Genomic DNA, 24,210 nt, shown 5'->3' with positions numbered 1-24,210 from the left:
TACCTGATATAGTGGGAGATCAATCAACTGATGATGCTATAGAATTGTGGAGAGCTTGGGAAAAGATTAGAGATTCCACAGTGCTTATTTTCTTTGATCTTGGAGCTCGTGTAAACTTTATCACACCGGCATTGGTAGCTAAGCTGGGTATACGTCCCGAGGAAATGGGACCAGTTGGATAGGCTGATTTGGCATGCCCAGGACATACAGAACCTGTCACCCCCATTCTTGGCAAACTTCGTATGCATATTTAGAGCTATGTGGACATAGAGGAGTTCCGTATTATGCCTTTAGAGCGCTGTGATGTTCCGTTGGGTATCGTATGGTGCCACAGGAAGCATGCTATCTTGGATATTTACAATAGAACGATTAGTCTTGTACATAGGGTCAAGACTCATGTGTTAGATGTGAACCTTGAAGGAGAGTTTGTCCCAGTTGTTTCTACTTCTGCAATTACTTTTGTAATGAAAAATCATATTTTTGCATACTTGGTTTTTGCAAAGCAAGTTAATGAAGTTGATTAAAGTAGAAAGGCTTTTGAATAAATTCAGTGATTGTTTCTCAGAATTGTTACCAGGAGAGTTACCCCCTGAGAGCCATTAAGATCATATCATAGATCTTATTCTAGGGACTAGTCTACCCAATAGGCCACCATACAGGGTAAATGCGGCGCAAGAGAAAGAGATTATGACACAGGTTAATGAGCTTTTAGAGAAGGGACTAATTCAGCCCAATAGTTCGTTTTGTTCACCTGTGTTGTTAGTTTAGAAAAATGATGACTCTTGGCGAATGTATATTGACTACAGAGCCTTGAATAAGAACATGATCAAGAATAGGTTTCCTATTCCGAGGATAGATGACATTCTTGATCGATTACAAGGAGCAAGAATGTTGAGCAGGATAGATTTGAAAAGTGGATACCATCAAATCAGAATCAAGCCAAAGGATATCCATAAGATTGCTTTTAGAACGACATTTGGTCTCTATGAATTTTTAGTCATGCCGTTTGGATTGACCAATGCTCCTGCTACGTTTAAGAGGATGATGGATAGAATTTTCTGCCCTTATCAAACTTTCATTGACACATTCTTTGATGATATGATTATCTTTTCAAAGAATGAAGAGGAGCATAGAAAACACCTAGTTGCAGTTTTTAATGAGCTTAAGTGTAACAGATTGCTCATTAATGGTAAGAAGAGTGAATTCATTTTGGAAGAAATTCACTTTCTTGGCTACATAGTTTCTAAAGATGGTGTGAAGATGGATCCTGCAAAGATAGAAGCACTTGTCTCTTGGCCAGACTTGAAAACCGTTCATGATGTCCACAATTTTCTTGGCCCATGCTCTTACTACAGAAGATTTGTAAGACACTTTGCAGAGATTGCTTCTCCTTTACATGCGCTTGAAAAGAAGGATGTCAAATGGCAATGGACTGACAAAGAAAAATCAGTATTTAGATGTTTGAAGGGGAAAATGACTACATATCCAATACTTATTTTGCAAGATCTAAGTCATTGGTAGTGCAGTGTGGTGCATGTGGAAACAACATTGGTGCTGTATCAATGTAGAATGGCCGAGTTGTGGCATACGAGAGTAGAGTACTTTCTGTCATTGAAAGGACTTATCAAATTTCTGAGAAAGAATTTTTGGTTGTGATCCATGCACTCTCTAGTTGGAAACACTATTTGCTTGGTGCTGATTTTGTAGTGCAAATGGATCATCAAACACTTAGATACTTTCTCACACAGGCTAAATTGTCAGAGAAACACATGCGTTGGGAAAATTTCCTATCTATGTTTCATTTTCAGATAGTGCATGTGGAAGGCAAGAAGAATGTAGTTGCAGATGCTTTCTCTCGCAAACCACAGGTGTCAGCTGTTTCAATTCCTTATCACCATGAATTGGATGATATGAAAGAGCAGTATGATGATGACGAAGATTTCTCTGAAATCTATGAACAGTTGATCGATGGCCAACATCATGATCATTATGTGTTCACATGATGCATGGAAGACTATGCGTTACAAAATAGTTAAGGCCAAAAGTTTTATTGGAAAGTCATGCTCCACCGTATGCAGGACATTGTGGTATTGATGCTACAGTCAAAGTGGTAGAGACTTTCTTCTATTGGCCAGCCTTGAGATCTAATGTTGATGCATATACCAGATCTTGCCTTGTATACTAAAAGGTCAAATTTGATAGACAGAAGGCACCAAGATTATTGCAACCACTGCCTATTCTGAAAAGGCCATGGGAAAGTATTGCCATGGATTTCATTATTGATCTTCCAAGAACTTCTTCAGGGAATGATGGAATCTTGACTATCATTTGCAGATTCAGCAAACAGGCACATTTCATTCTTGTAAGGAAAATGATTAAGTCAGAACACATGGTAAAGATATTTATGCAAAATATCTTCAAGTACCATGGAATGCCACGGTCAATTGTGAGTGATAGAGACCCAAGAATGACTAGCTTGTTTTGGAAAGCATTGTTTGAAAACATGGGTATTACGTTGAAATTTTCATCTTCTTTTCATCCACAAACTTATGGACAGTCTAAAGAAGCAAATTCAACTGTTTTAGATTCACTGAAGTATTATGTTTTAGATCATAAGACTTCTTGGGAACACTACTTGCCATTGGTTGAGTATGCATACAATAATACAATGCACTTATCTATTGGCAAAGCACCTTTTGAGATTGTGGAAGGTGGAAAGAAATTGCCTCCCATTTTGCAGACAAAAGATAACATCTTTGAAGCAGATCGTTATGTAAAAGATTGGGAAGAAGCATATAAAAAGGTCAAGTATGCCCTAGAAAAGTCACAAGCTAAATAGAAAAGAGTTGCTGATAGTCATCGTCGGGAGCTCTTGTTCAAAAAGGATGATTGGGTCTTATTGCGTTTTGAAAAGACACGTTTGAGAAAAGAGAAGGGCAGGGAACATTTGTTTCGAAAGCTGAGTATGTGTTACTATGGCCCTTTTCAAGTCTCAGAGAAGATCAATGACGTAGCATATAGGTTGAAATCACTAGAGAATAGGAAAATTCATAATGCATTCCATGTGAGCCTATTGAGGCCTTTTATTGGTGAAGTGCCAGAAGATATGGTTCAAGAGGAATAACTTGAAGTAGAGGAATTAGATGAGATTCTAGTTCATGAGCAGATCCTGGCACATAAGGATAGGAAAGTGAAAGGTAGAGTTATAAGAAGATTTTTGGTGAAGTTCAAGAACTATTTACCAATGGATGCCAAATGGATGGAAGAGGCTGAATTGACAGATTTGCCTCAGTTATTGCAACTTTACCGAGAAGCTTTCTTGCTGGAATCTACAATGACTTAGAATGCTTTTTGAAGCAATGTACTTTCTCTATTGTACAGTTGAATACTGCATCTCCTTGAATAATGCACAATGTATGGTTTACATTTAGCATTAACATGTGTATCATTGAATGGAATCTCAGTGCTTTGAAGTTGTATTTATTACACTTTAGTGGAATGAATATGCATGTTGTGACACTAATAGTTCGCGCATACGTGCTATCACCCTGTGTTGCATCTGGAAATATATATATTAGAAACGCTCCTAGTAATCATAGTTGGATACAGGATGTAATCCTCCACCTATGTGAGTCTTGAACTTGCAATGACACAAATGGTAGTGGGGAAACTCCTACCATCGCCCCGTGTCATCTGTTAGCAAGTGATACATGCGATGGCACTAATAACTTGGAGAATCTTGTTATCGCCCTATGTCATCCGTTAGCATGTGTGGCATGCAATCGAGGTCGCTTGCTTCTTTCAAGAGGGGGGTAAGTCACCAGGTGGTGATACTTTTTACAGTTGCTTTTCTTATTTAATGATATAAATATTTTATTTTTCTTTTCTTTTCTTTTGTTGCTGTTGCTTCTTACCACCAGAGTTCTCTTGGAATAAGCCAGGATCTTTGCATGGCCAGAAGAGGCAGCCATCGGGACAAATTGGACTAATGGTTTGTTTGAGCCTTAGGACCGGTTCCATATTGAATGGGCACTGAAGAATAGAATGCCAGTGGTTTGGGACTGTGTGCTTAGCCACTGGAGATGGTGCAGGACAATGAGTCTGGCCAAGACAGAAGATGCACATGTGAGAATGCTCACGGAATAAAAGTCACCGTAACTGAGCCACATTACACTTTTTGATGTGGTCACAATGATAAAAGTTGCTTAGAACAACTTGAGGAATGCAGGGGTCACCATCCCTAAAATTTAGGGAGTTACTATTTTTGGACCCAGGAATCTGTTCGCGTCATTATCTTCGTTTTTGCATGAGGATTAATTCTCTGGTCTGTACCGAGGTCAAATTTTGCACTGATCATGGAGAATTTTAGACTAGAAGGTTTAAACATGAAAATTGTTACATGTATGTCATGTTGCACAATTTCCCAAAAGAGAGAGAGAGAGCATTAAAAAAAACGTAATAGGCATAAGAGACAAATGGGAGAATGAAGTTTTGAGGAGCTGAGAGTAGATTGCTGGAAGAAAATCAGCCATGGAGAGTACTTCTACGTCTCTAACTCAAGTACGGAGGTAGAGCTTACTCCCTTTGATCAACTCTCTCTCTGTTCTCAGAGGAAACGCTTTGCATGATGGGCTGATTCCATGGAAGGCACAATTCTGTGTTTTCTCTAAAATTCTGCATACGAATCATTGAGTTTTGGTCACATGTTGAACAGTAAGAACACTAAATTCTGCACACGCTGGACAGTAAGAACAGTGTACTGGACAATAAGAAAAGTGGATTCTGGACATGCTAGACAATAAAAACAGTGAATTCAGAGATCTGCAGACTGCAATTCTGTACAGGAATCATTGAGTTTGGGTCACAGAAAATGCTTTCCTAAAAGGGATGTTGATCTGGACATGATGTATTGTCTTATGCAGATCTTTTAATTGATAAAGAAATACCGAGAGGGGCGCCGGTCTTCGAGGCCAATGTGGTGTTGAGAGAGGGAGTGAGGTCTCTGGTTATGTGTGTGTGTGTAAAGACCAGGTGTTAATTGAAGGAACCACCGCTTTCTGTGAGTCATAGACCAGTTTCACCTTGGCCAATGTTTCGCTTGTAAGATGGTTAGACATCTAGTAGCTGAATGTCCTAGGACATGATAATGGTAGACCCTTTTGAGATGAGGGAGATGGTGGGCCGAATCATCAGAAGAGCAAGTAGAGCGATAGAGATAGGTATTTGCTAGGTAGAGGAGGAGATAGCTGTATGGATACAAAGAGTGTACAAAATGTAGAGAGATAGGGGTAGAGGGACGTAGAGTAGTAGAGATGCGCTAAGAGATATGGAGAGTGGTTAGAGATCTCAGACGAGTAGCCTGTGTGGTACCAATTTAGTGTGAGAGGGTGAGAGGATCGATGTGCAGCTGAAAGTGCAGTAGACAGTATGAGAGTGAAGAACAGAGTGAAGCACTACGCCCAATGCGATAGACTGAAAGAGTGTAAGCTGAAAGTACAAAGTACAACCCTTAAACCTTAGGGTTGTAGGGGATGTTCACACCCGAGCACGGTAAGTGCCCGTAAGTGAATAACATAAGCACATACGAAAATAAGACTAAAGGTTTGGGTGAAAAAACCTCTCCTACCAAGAGTAAAAAGTGCCCCAGTGTCCTACTGATCACCGACACTCCTATGTGAGCGTAGGCGTAAGTGAGGCGTAAGTGAAATACCCCAACAAAGGGGAGAGGATCGATATGTAGCTGAAAGTGCAGTAGACAGTATGAGAGTGAAGAACAGAGTGAAGCACTACGTCCAATGCGATAGACTGAAAGAGTGTAAGCTGAAAGTACAAAGTACAACCCTTAAACCTTAGGGTTGTAGGGGGTTTTCATACCCGAACATAGTAAGTGCCGGTAAGTGTGTAACATAAGCACATACGAAAATAAGACTATAAGTCTGGGGGGAAAAACCTCTCCTACTGAGAGTAAAAAGTGTCCCAGTGTCCTACTGATCATGGACACTCCTATGTGAGCGTAGGCGTGAGGCATAAGTGAAATACCCCGACAAACCCCCCTGGAGTGAGGAGTGATCAAGAGTACCAGGATCAACCGTCACCAAAGGGTATCAAATTTAAAGCATCGCGAAATGCTTCAAATTTTTCACGAGGAAGAGCTTTGGTGAAGATGTCTGCCACATTATTGGTGGTAGGACAATAGACAAGGCTGATATCACCTACATGTAGCCTCTCTCTGACAAAGTGATAATGTATCTCAATGTATTTCGTGAGTGCATGAAACACTGGGTTTCGTGCCACTGCATTGACACTCTGACTGTCAGTGAACAAGGGAGTAGGCTCCGTAACAGATACATCCAGATCAGCTAGCAAGCGTCGAATCCATACGCATTCAACTGTGGTAGTGAAAGCTGCCTTGTATTCAACTTTACATGACGATGTGGCAACAGTGGATTGTTTCTTGCTAAGCCAAGAATTGCAAGACGAGCCAAGAAAGAAACAATTGCCACTAGTGGAGTGACGTGAATCATAATCACCAGCCCAATCAGAGTCATTGTAAGCATGTGACTGCAGTGGTCCCCCCTTGGCATAAAGCAATCCAAGAGATCTAGTACCCTGTAGGTAACAGAAAACACGCTTGACAGCTTGCCAATGTGACATGCGTGGTTGATGCATATATCTTCTCAAGACTGAAACTGCAAACTGTATGTCCGGCCTAGTGTTGCATAAGTAGATAAGACATCCAACTGCTGGAGTATATGTGTGTATATCAAACAAATCACTATCATCATGTAATGACAGTTTTAGTCCAAGTTCCATTGGTGTATAGACTTGCTTGCAATCCTGTAAGCCAAACTTCTCAAGAAGTTTACCAATGTATCTTGACTGTGATAACCCAATACCTCTAGCATCATGTATGAACTGAATGCCCAAGTAAGAATGCAAAGAACCCAAGTCAGACATGTCAAAAGTTTGCTGCAAATTTTGTTTGAATGCTGAAATCTGATCAGCATGTGTTCAAATAAGCAAGAGATCATCAACATAAAGACAAATGATCAGCATGGATCCCCCGTATTTACATACCTAAAGGGTAGACTCAGATGAGCTATTTATGAACCCTTGACTAAGCAAGAAAGCATCTATTTTTGCATACGAAGCTCTAGGAGCTTGTTTCAACCCATATAATGCTTTTTTCAGTTTGCAAACCAAGTGTTCTGAGCCTTCAACTGCAAAACCAATGGGCTGCTGTACATATACTTCCTCATGAAGTTCCCCATATAAAAATGCAGTTTTAATATCCAACTGATGCACTGTCCATCCATAATGAGCAGCCAAGGCAACCATAGACATGATGGTGGTCATGCGGGAAGTAGGAGCAAATGTCTCCTCATAGTCAATGCCTTTCTTTTGTGCATAGCCTTTAGCTACAAGTCTTGCCTTGGATTTGTCAATGGATCCATCTGCATTCCTTTTTAGCTTGTAGACCCATTTTCTTCCAATGGCTTTCTTCCCAAATGGCAAAGACATCAAATCCCAAGTTTGATTCTTAGTGATAGAATCCAATTCAGCTTGCATTGCTGCCATCCAATGCACACTGTGTTGTGCATCCTCAAAACATTCAGGCTCTTCATCATCAAGGGTGCTTGCTGCCGTACAAACTCCATGGTATGTGCAGTATCATGCATACGAGCTTGCCTTCTAGTACGACCAGCCAAGGGTGTATCCAAATGACTATCATTCATAGTTTGTAAATACCATCTAGGCATTTGTCTTGTTTCCTAACTGTGTATAAGCTCTTGCTGAATTTCAGTTTTAGCACTTTGCTGAATATTCAGATCAGCCAATGGCTGATTTACTGCATTTTCCAAAGGAGCAGCTGGCTGAACATTGAGTTCACTTGCTGAAACTCTAGCTGAATCACCAAATGTAATGGGCAGCAGCCCTTCAAATACATCATGGGCAGCTTGATATGTGTCTAATCCAGCCAGGGATAATTCTAAATTTTCATCAAAAAGTACATCCCTACTGACAAAAACCTTTTTAGAATCAGGATCATAGAGTCTATAGCCTTTGCTCTCACTGCTATATCCCATAAAAATGCACTCAACAACCTTGTTATCCAACTTTTTTTTGAGTACCTGTGGAATATGTGCATATGCAAGGCACCCAAAGGTACGAAAATGTCCAACAGAAGGTTTCCGGCTGTGCCAAGCCTCAAAAGGTGTAATGTTTTTTAAGGTTTTGGTAGGGCATCTCTTCAAAACATGGCAAGCACACATGACGGCTTCCATCCAAAAACTGTGAGGCAAGTTCTTTGCCTTCAGCATACATCTGGCCATCTCCATGAGTGACCGATTCTTCCTCTCTGCCATCCCATTCTGCTATGGAGTATAAGCAGTAGTGTACTGATGGACAATGCCCTTTTGCTTCAAAAAAGAATTCAGCATAGAGGACATGTATTCCCCCCCTCGGTCCGAACGGAGAGTCTTAAGTTTACAACCAGACTGGTTTTCAACAAGTGCAACAAAAGCCAAGAATGCATCATACACTTCTGACTTTTTCACCAAACTGTAGACCCAGCAAAAACGAGTAAAGTCATCAATAAAAGTCACAAAATAGTAATATTCTCCTAATGACTTTGTCTGTATAGGCCCACATACATTCCAATGCACTAATTGTAATCTGGCTGTTGCTCTAAAAGCAACATCTTGGGGAAACGAAAAACGATGCATTTTCTCCAAAATACATCCTTCGCACAAGTGCTCAGGAGGTCTCTCCAGTGGAGGTAATCCATCCAACATCTGTGTACGTTGTAAAAGCATCAAGCTACCAAAGTTCACATGCCCCATACAAGTATGCCATAACTCTGCCTATGTCATAGCAGGAGTAAGAGTGGATGTCAAATACGCAGACTGATCAACTGAAAGAGCATCCAACTCATATAACCCATGACATAAGGTGCCTGTCAAGACCAAAGTCATGTGTTATTTGTCTCTAACCATGCATTTGTCATCATCAAATGTGACCTGTAATCCACAACGTGCCAAAGAAGAAATAGAGAGCAAATTCTTCTTTATACCGGGCACAAATAAAGCATCTTGAAGACGGAGAATAGAGCCATCAATGGCTGTGAGTATAATCTTCCCAATACCTCGAATAGGGTATGATGCATTGTCGGCACATTGTACAGACTTTCCAATCGGAGGTGCACCAACAGAAGCAAATAAATCTCTACGAGATATAATATACCGAGAAGTACCACTGTCAAAAAACCAAGTATCTGCAACTTTAGTAGAGCTAAATGCTCTATCAGCCCAAGAGGTGTCATAACTGCATGTGTAAAAACAATAGTCCCTGTCTGCAACAAAAGACGCGGACTCACTAGCAGTGGAAGGAACATCAGAAACAAACATTCCTGACTCCTTCTCTTTGGCAATGCGCTTTCTGCACTCAGTGATGTAATGGCCTGGCTTCTTGCAATAATGGCATTTACCCTTTTTGGCTTGTGTGCTTCCTTGTTTCTGACTTGTCTGTGAAGTGCCAGAAGTACCAGAACTCCGCAGAGCATTTTTCACTTGGTTGTTTTTGCCCTTCTGCCTAGCCATAAAGGCCTGCTTAGAGACTGTAGCATCCACACCACTATTCCATCTTGTTTGCTCCTCCTCTAGAAGCAAACTGACTAACTGAATAAAAGTGATTGGTTGCATGGAAATCCTCATGGTGAGGTTCAAGGCCGTATGAAAAGGCAAGTACGAAGGAGGTAATGAGTTCAAAGTGGTAGATATCATCTGTGCATCTGAATAGAACTCATCAACATTCATGAGCTGCTCTTGCAAGCCCTGAATTTTATTCAAGTGATCCTGAATAGGATCACCTTTGTAACCGGCCTGTTCACTGGGAAATGCGGTAGTGTACAACCAAAATAAATAAATGCTTTCACCCAATTTAACAGTCGCCCACTTTACCTGAACTTAAAGACACAGAATCAAGAAGACATACAGGAAGCTAGAATGCTCCTGTTGCAACACATACACCTTGTTGGCCCCTAGGTTAGGCACCCCTTGCGGTATTTCTTTATTTTTAGAAAGAGAAAGTACAATGGGCTGTCTTTCACCTATTTTGGGTGAAATTTGACAGCATAACAGTACAATTACTGACCCAAATCAAGTTGACCAGGAGGGGAAACTCTGCCCAAGTCTGAATCTTCTGGTTGGAGTGCAGAATTGACCATTTCAACTTGCTGTATTTACTGGTTCAGACGTGTTCTGAAACCTGTTTACAACTCATACTGTTCCCTGTACTGTTCAGCCCACTGTAATTGTTGGTTCAGACCTGTTCTGACACCTGTTCTCAGCTCATATTGTTCCCTGCACTGTCTTGCATCATCTGGGCCAAGTGCCCCTTGATTGTGATATCAATTGGGCTCTGAAATAACCTCTGAACAGTCCAGAATCAGAATTGATTTAATGCTGTTTCAGACACTTGCTTGGTGAGGTTACCACCCTCACCTGTCCCTGCTGGGACAGCATACAACTGCTCCTGTTCCTGGAGAAACGAGGCTCTTGCCTCATGCAAAAACAACATATTCCACACAACTGTACCTGAATCAGAAGAAAGGCCCTTGATTCTGCAGCATAACCATACTGTCAGGGAGAGAAAGAGTAGGAAGCAAGCCCAGCCCTCTGTGCACCATAGACAAGGTAATCCAGCTCTCAAGAACTCTCCATCTGCAGCAATCCAATCTCCCTTTCACAAAAAATGAGCCCCCCATGCATTGAAACTCGTTTTTTGCTGCCCTCTCTCTCTCTCTCTTTTGGGAATTTATGCCCAAATTGTGACACATGGCATACATGTAACAATTTTTCTATTTAAACCTTTTGGTCTAAAATTCTCCATCCTCGGTTCAAAATTTGACCTCGGTACAGACTAGAGGATTAATGCTCGTACAAAAAGAAAATTAATGACGCGAACAGATTCTGGGATCCAAAAATAGTAACTCCCTAAATTTTAGGAGTTGCTTCCATTGCATTCCCACTGGTCTTCTGACCATCTTTGCAGACTATGGCTACATCCAAATCTGTAATGTAGCTCAAACGAAAGTGAATTTCCACTGATGACCCCACATGGACTAATCTCTTGAAGATTTGTCCATCTTCACTTTGAACTAGTCTCTTCCAGGCTAGTTCTTCAACACACTTGTCCATATACACTTTCACAAGTCTCTTCCATGCTTGTCAATCTACAGTGCCATCAGTCTCTTCTAGACTTATACTGGACCTTAACTGTCCAGTCTTGACTCACTAGACATTCCCGTCCGTTGCACAAATTGGGCATGCAACTAAGGCGTTTAGATTTCAAGAGGGATCCTTCCAAAAAGAAAAAGGAAATAAAATATGTAATAAAGAAATCAACAAAAAGGTAATAGTTATCACAGTCTTGTGACATACCTCCCTCTCGAAATCGCAAACGTCCTTGTTTGCATGAATGTCATACATGCTTCTAGCCAACCCAGTGACTTTACACTTGGCAGCACATGTACAACACATACATGCTATCAGTCAACATTGTGAACTGAACACACTGTTAACACATGTATGTTCTAATTGTGAAACATGGCAGACTATCATCATGTGACTCCACATCACTGTTTCCAGATATAGTGGCCGGTACACCACAATGATATCCCCATAGTGGCAGATTCTCATTTGATGACTCCACATCACCTTAACTAGAGATCTAGTGGCCGGTACATCAAAATGATATCCCCATTGAGTTAATTCACAGAATACATGCCCGATCGAGTAACCATTGTTACAACATGTATTCAATTCAATAGAAGTAAAAACTGTATTCTTGCAAGCAATACTTACTTCTTTAGCACTGAGAAAACCATATGGACACAATAAGTGTAAACCTATACAAAATCTGTTTCTGTACATAATTTCTTTCTTAAGCAATTGTCACTTTGACAATCTATTTCAGCTTAGAGATACAAGGGGTCAAGGAAGGTTGCAAGCGAAATGCTTCAAGGTAAAGTTCCAACACATTAGGTGACTCTGCAAGTTCACCTTCATCCATCCACTTAGCATCTATAGCTGGATAGTTCTTGAACTTAACCAAATACCTTCTAGCAACTTTGCCTTTCACTTTCCTTTCCTTGTGTGCCAATACCTGTTCTGGAACAAGAATTTCATCAAGTTCCTCAACTTCGGGCTGTTCCTCAACTGGCATATCTTCTGGCACATCACCCACATAAGGTCTAAGAAGACTTACATGGAAAGCATTATGAATCTTCCAATTGTCAGGCAATTTCAGCCTATAGTTGACATCACTAATCTTCTCTGTTACTTGAAAAGGCCCATAGTATCGCATACTAAGTTTAGTGAAAAGACTTTCCTTGCCTTTCTGCTTCTTTAAGCATGCCTTTTCAAACCGCAACAGTACCCAATCACCAAGTGAAAATATCAATTCACGACGCTGATGATCAGCAGCTTTCTTTTGCTTTGCTTGAGTCCTTTCAAGGGCATGCTTAACTTTTTGATACATTTCACCCATACTCTGCACATACTGATCTGCCTGAAAGATCTTATCCTTTGTATGCAAAATGGGAGGAACCTTTCTACCACCTTCAACAATTTCAAAAGGGGCTTTGCTTGTTGACAAATGCACAGTATTATTGTATGCATACTCGACCAAAGGCAAATACTGCTCCCACTTTGACTTGTGTTCTGACACATAGCACTTAAGCAGATCCAAGACAGTAGAATTTGCCTCTTCTGACTGTCCATCAGTCTGTGGATGAAATGACGACGAGAACTTAAGCGTTGTGCCCATGTTCTCAAATATGCCTCTCCAGAATAGACTTGTCATCCGTGGATCACGGTCACTGACAATAGATTGTGGCATACCATGATACTTGAAGACATTGCACATAAACAAATGTGCCATCTGATCTGGTTTTATCTTCTTCCTGACGGGAATGAAATGAGCCTGTTCGCTAAACCTGCAAATAATAGTCCATATCCCATCATTTCCTGTCTGTGTCCTTGGAAGATCAAAGATAAAATCCATAGCTATGCTTTCCCATGGTTTATCTGGAATAGGCAATGGCTGTAAAAGCCCTGGTGCTGTTTGCCTGTCAAACTTGACCTTCTGGCAAATCAAACACTGCCGCACAAAAGCATCCACGTCTCTTCTCAAAGTAGGCCAATAAAAGAATGTCTCTACTGCTTTGACTATTGCATCAATACCACGATGCCCTGAATACGGTGGAGAATGACTCTCTGTCATAACTTTCCATCTCAATGGCTTAGTCACACATAGTCTACCATGCATCAACATGAAACCATCCTTGAGAAGATAATGCTCATGATGTTGTCCATTAACAAGCTGATCAAAGATCCTTGCAAAATCTTCATCATCAACATACTGTTCCTTCATATCATCAAGCTCATGATGATAAGGAATTGACATAGCTGAAATTTGTGGCTTCCTTGACAAAGCATCAGCCACAACATTCTTTTTGCCTTCCACATGCACAATCTGAAAATGGAACATTGACAAAAAGTTTGCCCAATGCATATGCTTTTCTGACAGCTTAGTCTGAGTTAAGAAATAACACAATGTCTGATGATCTGTCTGGACAACAAAATCTGCCCCAAGTAGGTAGTGTTTCCAACAAGAAAGCGCATGAATCACAGCCAGCAATTCTTTCTCATAGACTTGCATAGTCTTCTCTGGCCCTCGCAAGATTCTGCTTTCATAAGCCACTACCCGGCCATCTTGCATTAACACTGCACCAATGCTATTGCCACAGGCATCACACTGGACAACAAATGACTTCCTAAGATCTGGCAGAATGATCACTGGACTAGAAGTCATCTTTTCTTTAAGAAGATTAAAAGCTGAAATCTCTTTCTGTGTCCACTGGAAAGAGACTTCTTTCTTCTGTAAAGCATGTAAAGGTGAAGCAATCTTTGCAAAATTGCGAATGAACCTCCTGTAATAAGAACACAAACCCAAGAAGCTTCTAACATCATGGATAGTCTTCAAATCTGGCCATGTTCTAATTGCTTCAACCTTAGCAGGATCCATTCAGACACCATCCTTTGACACTATGTGCCCCAGAAATTGGATTTCTTCCAAGAAGAACTCACTCTTCTTGCCATTGATAAGCAACCTATTACTGCAAAGCTCATCAAAGACTGCTTTCAAGTGTTCTCTATGCTCCTGTTCATTCTTTGAAAAGACAATCATGTCATCAAAGAATGTACCAACAAACTGCCTGTATGGACGAAAAGTCCTGTCCATCATTCGATTAAACGTAGCAGGAGCATTAGTAAGTCCAAATGGCATTACCAAGAACTCATAGAGACCAAACATGGTCCTAAATGCAATCTTGTGCACATCCTCTTGCTTAATCCTGATCTGATGGTATCCACTCTTCAAATCTATCCTGCTGAAAATTGACGCTTCTTCCAAACGGTTAAGGATGTCGTCAATTCTTGGGATGGGGAACCTGTTCTTGATGGTACTCTTGTTCAATGCTCGATAATCTATGCACATGAGCCAAGAGCCATCCTTTTTCTGCACTAAGAGCATTGGTGAGCAAAAGGCAGATGAACTTGGCTGAATCAGCCCTTTTTCCAACAGCTCATTCACCTGGCTTAATATCTCTTTCTGTTGGGCTGCACTAACCCTATACGGAGGTCTATTTGGTGGGCTACTGCCTGGCACCAAATCTATTGCATAATCCTCAGACCTCTCTGGTGGCAACTGTGATGGTAATGAGTCAAAAAAACAATCACTGAACTGAAACAAGAAAGCAGACCTGTCTCTATCTAACATAGATAAATTTGACTCATCATTATCCTTGACATCACGTGCAAAAATCAAGTACGCAGAAAGATGATTCTTTATTACAGATGTAATGGCAGAAGCCGATACAACAGGTACAGACTCTCCTTTAAGCTTCACATAAAGCACATGAGTCTTTCCCTATGTTCCAAAGTCAGTGTCTTGTTAAAGGCATCCAACACACCATGCTTTCTGAACATCCATGGCATTCCCAACAAGACATCACAGCCTTCAAGTGGATGATATAAAATTCTTCTGCATCAACATAAGACTGTACATGAAGACGCAGCTTTCCAAGAATGGGTGTCACAGACTCTGGGTGGCCAGGACATGCCAACCCTGCCTCTGCTGTGTAGCCCATCTCATTTGCTCTGATGCCCAAAGTAGAAGCCAACTCTGGTGAGATAAAGTTTGCCTTAGCTCCTGGATCAAAGAAAATAAGTACATGTTGATCCCTAACTTTACCCCAAGCTCTGCAGAGCTCATTAGCATCCGAGTGTGGCTTGTCTCCCAGCATATCTGGCACTAAACCTGCTGAAGGTTTGGGCTTCTTTCCTTTCCTGTCCTCTTTATCATCATCAGCTGATCTCTTATTCTTGTCCGGACAATTAGACGCAATATGACCAGTCTGCTCACAGATAAAGCATTTCCTCTCAGCCATTAAAGCCTTTCTCTCTTCAAGAGACTTGCGCACAAAAGGTTTCTTCTGGTCCTTTGGCTGCTGTCCAAAGAACTTGGCTGGCTTCTTTTTGAACTGCCAAGGTTTACCTGTGCTTTGAGAAATCTGATAATCTTGTTTACCAAATGGCTTCTTTGCTGAAAATTTTTCAGATTTGTCCTGTTTAATGCTGCCCCCAAAACCACTTGACTGTCCCAACAATAATGCGTTTCTTGTGGTAGCATTCTCAATTAACTGAGTCAAAGTGGTGACCTTTGTCTTTGTACAATAATTCCGAAGTTCCTTGGGTAGCCCATAGCTATATTTCTCTATCTGCTCAGTCAATGGCACAACCCTGTAAGAAGTGACTGGAAGCAAAGCCTGCCAAAACTTCTTGTTATAATCTTCCGGATCCTTGCATTTAGATGCATCCAAATTGTGCCAAGCTGACATAACATCAATCTCAAATTCATTGGTCAACCAAGCAAAAGCAAATACTTGCTTAAAGTAAGTCCAAGTGGCAGGAGCCTGTCCTTGCATCAACAGTGTACTCCACCACTGACTAGCATTGTCCTTAAGAAAAGTGGCAGCTTTCCGGACCTTAGAAGGCTCTGTAAAGTTCCCCCCTGCAAATGCGGCATCAAATTGCTGTAAGAAAGAGAGTGCCTTAGTCCTATCTTCAAACCCTCGAAAGATATCAAACTGTCCGGCTGCACCCCCTTCCTTGTATGGCTTTGGCTTCTCATGAGCCATCAAGGGATCCATAGGATATGGCTGTAACATAGGAATACTAACAGATGGCATGGAAGTTGCCAGACCACTGACTACAGGGCTTGTAGACACAATACTTGCTTGTTGATTTTGATAACCAGCCATACCAAAAGTGCCCTGTGGCATGCCAAAACTGCCCTGAACTTATTGAAATCCAGGCTGTATGCCTATATTGCCATACATGGGGTTTGGCATTAAACCCTGTTTACCCCCAAACACTGTTCCTAGTACATAAATCTGGTTTCCAGGCGCATAACCAGCCATACTTTGAAATATAGATGCACCTCCAAAGTACCCAGGATGTACAGAGGTGGGTGGGAAAACCTGTGGTAAAGCCTGAAAACTGTTTCCTTGTCCATGTAGGCCAACATTTGGCTGCTGTAATGTGGCAGGCTGAACTGGCAATGCCTGTGTAACTGGCGTTTCCGCCACCTGTTCCTGGACAATCGGAATCAATCTTGGAGTCTCCATTGACTCCGCAAGCTGCCTTGGTGTTTCCACTGAATCTGCAGCATGCTTACCCTTATCCTGGACCTCTACTGGATCCGAAATCTTTGTAGATTGCCCAACTTGCTGTAAAGGAAGGGAGGGCTGCAAAAATGCCAAAAACCTTGGATTCTGCATCACTTGAGTAAACATAATCACAGCAGCAACTAACTGAGTCTTGAAAATGTCTTCATCCATAGAAGAAGCCGTAAGAACTTGTGGCTCAACCATAACACGAGGAGTAACAAAATGTGGAGGTCTAGAAGACTCTCCCATCTCATGAACAACAGGGATCTCCTGTGATGCAGACGCTTCCTCTTTGGTGTCTTCCTTTCTATCAGCCATGATGCACAATTCTGTGTCTACACCCAAACGAACCCTGGCTCACTCTTTAGGGAAAAAGTGATTTGATCCCGGCAATGGAACCATGTAACCGGCCTGTTCACTGGGAAGGGCGGTAGTGTACAACCAAAATAAATAAATGCTTTCACCCAATTTAACAGTTGCCCACTTTACCTGAACTTAAAGACACAGAACCAAGAAGACATATAGGAAGCTAGAATGCTCCTGTTGCAACACATACACCCTGTTGGCCCCTAAGTTAGGCGCCCCTTGCGGTATTTCTTTATTTTTAAAAAGAGAAAGTACAATGGGCTGTCTTTCACCTATTTTGGGTGAAATTTGACAGCATAACAGTACAATTACTGACCCAAATCAAGTTGACCAGGAGGGGAAACTCTGCCCAAGTCTGAATCTTCTAGTTGGAGTGCAGAATTGACCATTTCAACGTGCTGTATTTACTGGTTCAGACGTGTTCTGAAACCTGTTTACAACTCATACTGTTCCCTGTACTGTTCAGCCCACTGTAATTATTGGTTCAGACCTGTTTTGACACCTGTTCTCAGCTCATATTGTTCCCTGCACTGTCCCGCATCATCTGGGCCAAGTGCCCCTTGATTCTGACATCAATTGGGCTCTGAAATAACCTCTGAACAGTCCAGAATCAGAACTGATTTAATGCTGTTTCAGACACTTGTTTGGTGAGGTTACCACCCTCACCTGTCCCTGCTGGGACAGCATACAACTGCTCCTGTTCCTGGAGAAAGGATGCTCTTGCCTCATGCAAAAACAACATATTCCACACAGCTGTACCTGAATCAGAAGAAAGGCCCTTGATTTTGCAGCATAACCATACTGTCAGGGAGAGAAAGAGTAGGAAGCAAGCCTAGCTCTCTGTGCACCATAGACAAGGTAGTCTAGCTCTCAAGAGCTCTCCATCTGCAGCAATCCATCTCCCTTTCACAAAAAATGAGCCCCCCATGCATTGAAACTCGTTTTTGTGCTGCCCTCTCTCTCTCTTTTGGGAATTTATGCCCAAATTGTGACACATGGCATACATGTAACAATTTTCCTGTTTAAACCTTTCGGTCTAAAATTCTCCATCCTCGGTCCAAAATTTGACCTCGGTACAGACCAGAGGAAGATAATGACACGAACAGATTCTGGGATCCAAAAATAGTAACTCCCTAAATTTTAGGAGTTGCTTCCATTGCATTCCCATTGGTCTTCTGACCATCTTTGCAGACTATGGCTACATCCAAATCTGTAATGTAGCTCAACTGAAAGTGAATTTCCACTGATGACCCCACATGGACTAATCTCTTGAAGATTTGTCCATCTTCACTTTGAACTAGTCTCTTCCAGGCTAGTTCTTCAACACACTTGTCCATATACACTTTCACAAGTCTCTTCCAGGCTTGTCAATCTACAGTGCCATCAGTCTCTTCCAGACTTATACTGAACCTTAACTGTGGAGTTTTGACTCACTAGACATTCCTGTCCGTTTCACAAACTGGCCATGCAACTCTGGCGTTTAGATTTCCAGAGGGATCCTTCCAAAAGAAAAACCAAATAAAATATGTAATAAAAAAATCAACAAAAAGGTAATAGTTATCACAATCTTGTGACAACCTTCATTCATTGTCAATGTCTCTAGCTCTTTCTTTAAGAAAGAGATGCGAGTCTCATTTTTACCTGCAAACATCTGCTCCAAAGTTTGCCAAGGTTCTCGTGAAGAAGCTGGTGAACGAATGTGAGGAATGATGGACCGCTGAACTGCCAAAGCAATCACCGACAAAGCTTGTGCATCCCGTGTATCCCATGCTTTTTGAGCTGCAGTTCTTGGAGGAAGTGGCTGAGGTGGAGCGGGCTGAGGTGCCCGTTGTGCACATCCTCTTGGAGGAGGAGTAACTAGAGCCACAACTCCAGGTCTAGTTTCTTCTCCACTAACATACTCCCAAAGATTCTTTGCCACTAGTACATTCTTCATCATGAAAGACCACAATGAATAGTTATTACCATTCAATCTATCCTCCTTGGATACAAAGGTAAAGACATCTCCTCCCTGATTTGCCATGATTATCAATCACCAACAAGGCAAAAGAGCAATGTCGAAGTAGGACAAGCTGGAAATCTGAAAATTTCCAGAAATTGCAGCAAATAAATTTTTGCAATTAGTGTGCAAAGATGCACTCTTTTAAAATTGTTTGTAATGCACGCACTCTAAGGTGCAAACAGTGTTCAACAACCTTGTATCAGCAAAATCCCCAAAAAATTCTGACAAATGTACCCCGAAATTTGCATCCAATGTGTCCAAGACACAGACATGTGTCTCAATGTTGTATAGACTCCTGTATCCAGCTGTGATTTGGATAAAAGAAAAAAAAAACCCTTCTCTGCAGGTCGACTCCAGCTGGCTGATGGCGGGTATAGATCCCGAGGCGGTGGCGGCACATGCAAGAATAATCGATGGCGCACCTGGGACAGGCACTGGTGGCGCGCATAGGACAGGCGCAGATGGTGCGCACAAGATTGGCGGCATTTGCAGGAGCAGCGTCAGTACGCACAGGTACAGGTGGCGCACCCAGGCAGGTGGCATGCGCAGGCAAGTGGCGCGTACAGGCAGGTGGCGCGCGCTGGGACTGGCGGTGCCTGAGGAGGCGGCAGCTGCAAGAGCAGCGTTAGCTGCAGGAGCAGCGTTAGCTGCAGGAGCAGCGTTAGCTGCAGGAGCAGCGTTAGCTGCAGGAGCAGCGTCAGCTACAGGAGCAAGGTAGGTACAGTAGGAGCACGAACAGGAAGGTACAGGGGTGCAGGTGCGGTGGGGACTGCACGTTGCAGACAGGAGCTGAGCTCTGATACCAAATGTGAGAGGGGGAGAGGATCGATGTGCAGCTAAAAGTACAGTAGACAGTATGAGAGTGAAGAACAGAGTGAAGCACTACGGCCAATGCGATAGACTGAAAGAGTGTAAGCTGAAAGTACAAAGTACAACCCTTAAACCTTAGGATTGTAGGAGGTGTTCACACCCGAACACGGTAAGTGTCCGTAAGTGTGTAACATAAGCGCATACGAAAATAAGACTATAAGTTTGGGGGAAAAAACCTCTCCTACCGAGAGTAAAAAGTGCCCCAATGTCCTACCGATCACCGACCCTCCTATGTGAGCGTAGGCGTAAGTGAGGCGTAAGTGAAATACCCCAACATTTAGCTTGGCATAACCTTTGTAGGTACTCCATTGACCACCCAAGAGCTAGAGATTGCACAACTCCAATTAGTAGCAGCCCCTTAAAAGTGGTGAAATCCTGTGACTTGGAGGTTGCCGAGACACTAGCAGCCCCCAAGGCATAGGTGGCGAATGAGGTTGAGGGCATGGCTCCTTATAGGAGAATGAGCAAGAGGTAGATGAATTGGACACATTTTCTGATGCTGTCCCCCCCTTGGCTAAGCAACAAAGCTAGCAAGGAGGAGGCTTGATAGGGTGTACTCTAGGAGACAATGAAGACAAGTATGGACCACAAAGTCACACTAGTCTCAGAGACAAATGTACCCCATGAGGATACTCTCATGGAATGTATGAGGCATTGGACGATGACTTTTTAGATAAAGTTAGAGCCTCATGAGATAGGATTTGCACAGAACATTAGTGGGAGGATTGATTGTTAGAGCCTCATGAGATAGGATTTGCACAGAACATTAGTGGGAGGATTGATTGTTATTCTCATGTTACAAGAGCACTACCTCTTAGTAGAGAGGATATCTTGATGCTGTGGGTAGAGCTACACTTATTGGGTAGCATTTGTGGGTGCCTTGGAGATGCATGTAGAAGGTTGATATCTTTGGTGAGTAGTGGGTTCAAGCATGGATAGGGGTTTGGAAAGCAGTGGTAGTGGCTAAGGTTGAAGGTGTGATAGGGAAAGGATGAAGAATGAATAAGAGAGTAAGTTTGGAGTGATGAATTCACATGCCCTATTTGGAGGCACATGAGTCATTGAACTATCTAGATGGTATCCTTACTCTCTTGGGTGGCGCCTAGACACGAAGAAATGATGGAATAAGACTTGTAAAGAAGAACAGTGGATAGGGTGTGCTGATGCTGCTTGAATTCTAACCTTCAGAAAGAAGCCATTACCTTTGTGTCTCCTTGCAGGTAAGAATGCGAAGGCATAGTCACCAAGTCATGACTCAATCCAAGATAAGAAGGGTCACCCAAAATCTTTTTCCGGTCTTCAAAGTGAGGACATACTTTCTTGGTTAGATCATTTTGAAACTGTTGCCGATTATCACAAGTGGTAAGAAGAGCAAAAGCTGAACGAGGTACGAATTGTTGTGGAGGGAATTGTTGCAACATGGTATGTTCAATAACTTGACGAGGTAAAACATAATTGGAATTCTTTCAAGATAGCTGTAGTGTGTGACTTTGACTGAAACATCCTAGTCCTAGATCCACGTAGAACCTATAGATCTTAGGTATCAATAGGTGAGATGGCAGCTCGATGTCAACCATTCCGTCCAAGGGAAGATAAAGAATGCAAGGGCTTTTTTCCAAGGTGTGTGGCGGACAGCACAATGAGTATTGACACCCCAAGAGATTGTCTAGGGTGGCGCCCGGAGGAAGGGCGCTAGCTGTCTAGGGTTGCGTCCCACTGTGGGCGCCGAACCCCTTTTTGCGGATGTCCACTGTGAAACCCTAAACGCAAAACACGAAACCCTAAATGCAAAATGCAGAACACAAAACTGCGGGTGAAGGGTTTCTCAACAACCCCTTCACCCTTAGAATAAGTTTTGAAGGTAGGGAAGCCAATGCATATCTTAAATGGGCTGAAATGGGCTTGCTATGAAAGTTGTAAGTCAAGCTCTCATCTCAGGCTGAATGCAATGTTGATGAAGCTCCTTGAATGCTCACACTAATATTGGTTGAAAGGTAGAGTAAGAGTGGAAGCATAAATAGAAGTAAGAGCTATGAAGGTTCAGGTAAGAGAGAGTAAGATGGTATGTGGGAACTTCAATGGTCACAATGTGTGACCTACTTTCTCTTATTCTATTGTCATAGTAGTAAGAATAAAGAATCAAGTGATAGTGATAGGTGGTAGGGTGGATATTTCTAGGAGTATGTAGATCTGGTGTTGAGATTCCGTATCGATTAGCTCTTACAACAGCCCCAAATCATGTAAATTACCAAAAGTTTCAATCAACAGGAAGTGGTTTTAGAGAGTTTCGGTGTCCTACATGCAAATCCCTAATTTGGGAGGATCCTTCTGCATCTATAAATAGATAGGCTGCCCACCATTCAGCCCTATCCTTGTCCTATAGGTTTTAGCCATCAGCCCTCTTCCACTAGGTGTCCAGCCCCCAAACAATTGCTATTACGTGGTCTACAATTGTTGCCTAGCTTTTCACTATCCGCAGTTTGTGTTTTTGCATTTCTATGTTTTGCATTTAGGGTTTGCAGCCCCAAAAAGTGGCGCCATCCTAAACTGACTGTGCCTATTTATACGCCGCTCTCTCATTCATTCCTTACGGCTGATTCATTTTGTCCGTCACCTATTCTCTCTAGCCTCTCCAGTACCCTCACACTCCTTCAGGAGGACATTGCGGTTCGTGGTTCGTAAGAGTTTCTTCTCTCTAGTACCACGAACCCTTGTTCCCTTGTATCACATTCACTCCATTATTCAGAACTTCATCATTCCATTCATAAGAGTTTCTTCTCTCTTTTCTTCTCTTCTCAATGTTTGCCGAGTTCACTCCGTGTTCCTCCTAGCAAACCCTACTATCTCGCTAGTATGTCATCTTTTGATATGGTATCAGAGCTAGATCTGCTCAAATTGCGGCAAAGATCCTCCACTCCAGTGAAGGCAAAGACCCGTGGCGGGTTTGGCATCCACTTCTCTTCTTCTTCCGCTGCATCAAAATCTCGTTTTTGCAGGTTTCAGGCGTCTTCAGCTTGCTGCCCATACCTCTTTCATGGAGGACATCTCAGTCGAAGTTGTCCATTGCTGTCTCCATCAGTTGGCGCTTGATTTTCAGCCCTCTTCATGTAGTTTGGAGTTGATTCCAGCCAGGCGACTGCTGTTTTTGTGCAGACTTGTTGCTGTACAGTTTGCCTCATCATCACAGCCCTGCGTTTGGTAGTTTACTCTCTCCTGCAGGCTATCCTGCTTGCGTTTTTAGTCTTTCTCTCTCCTGTAGGCTGTCCTGCCTGTGTTTTTAGTCTTTCCCTCTCCTATAGTCTACGTTTTTAGTCTTTCTTTCTCCTGTAGGTTGTCCTGCTTGCGTTTTTAGTATTTTTCTCTTGTACAGTGTGCGTTTTTAGTCTTTTTCTCTCCTCACTTGTGTTTTTCTACTGGTTGCAACCTCTTATTGCTAGTCGCATCCTCCTCCCATTGGCAGCTTACTTCCAGCCCTTCCACTGCTCTCCCATCCCTTGAGGCAGACATTGTGGTTCGTGCTTCACACTGCCCTTACACCCCTTGAGGTGGACATTGCGGTTCGTAGTTCATGGTGGCTGACCTCTTCCTTCTTCAGTACAACACACTGGTATCCATGGCTTCTTTGACAACAGATGACCAGACTACTAGGTTCTCCTACTGTGGCATCATCGGACACACCACTGATGCTTGCCCACTTCAACCTTTGGTCCCCACCTCCCCGAAGTATATGCGTCTTCCACCAGGCACTCCTTGTGCCACCTCTCCTTTCTGGGTAACAAAGATTGTTCTGCATCTTCTATTAGAGTACTATGCTCAAGGCAATAAGTCGCATCCGATGCGCACTTTCGAGCACATGGAGGATCGATTGGCCGTATGACCTCCTGGAGATCATCGCAATGCTAGCGACGGTCTTCTTCCACTTATTTTTAGGTGCAGTGGTTTCCAAGACCTGCGGATCTGTAGTCTGCTTTATCGAGAGACAATGATTGTTTGATACCATCTCTTGTCAGTTTGCTCCTTCGAGAGATAGTGGCTGCTCGACTCCTTTTTCTTCTTCGGCTACCCAGTCTGCTCCACTAAGAGATAGCGACTGTTGCCCACTTGCTCATTTTGAGCCCTACCCTTCCCCACCCTCGACTACTTAGGTTCGAGAGGCTACCTTTGGGAGCTCTTTGGCATC

General features: G+C 42.5%; 2 protein-coding genes across 4 annotated transcripts in view; one reads left to right on the top strand and one right to left on the bottom strand.

The window, feature by feature from the left end:
- The window catches only part of LOC148012828 (biotin--protein ligase 2-like), a 207,779-nt gene that overhangs the window by 119,649 nt on the left and 63,920 nt on the right, over positions 1-24,210 (top strand). The window lies entirely within an intron of this gene.
- On the bottom strand, positions 11,968-12,549 carry LOC148012829 (uncharacterized). Its single transcript, XM_087668718.1, has one exon. The coding sequence runs from the start codon at positions 12,547-12,549 to the stop codon at positions 11,968-11,970; it is 582 nt and encodes a 193-aa protein (XP_087524844.1).

This window comes from Lygodium microphyllum, chromosome 27 (assembly GCF_053477565.2).
Source record: "Lygodium microphyllum isolate KBCC chromosome 27, Lygodium_microphyllum_v1.1.10, whole genome shotgun sequence".
Lineage (NCBI taxonomy): Eukaryota > Viridiplantae > Streptophyta > Polypodiopsida > Schizaeales > Lygodiaceae > Lygodium > Lygodium microphyllum.
Note: the sequence above shows the minus strand (reverse complement) of the source record. Positions and strands in the feature narration are given on the sequence as shown.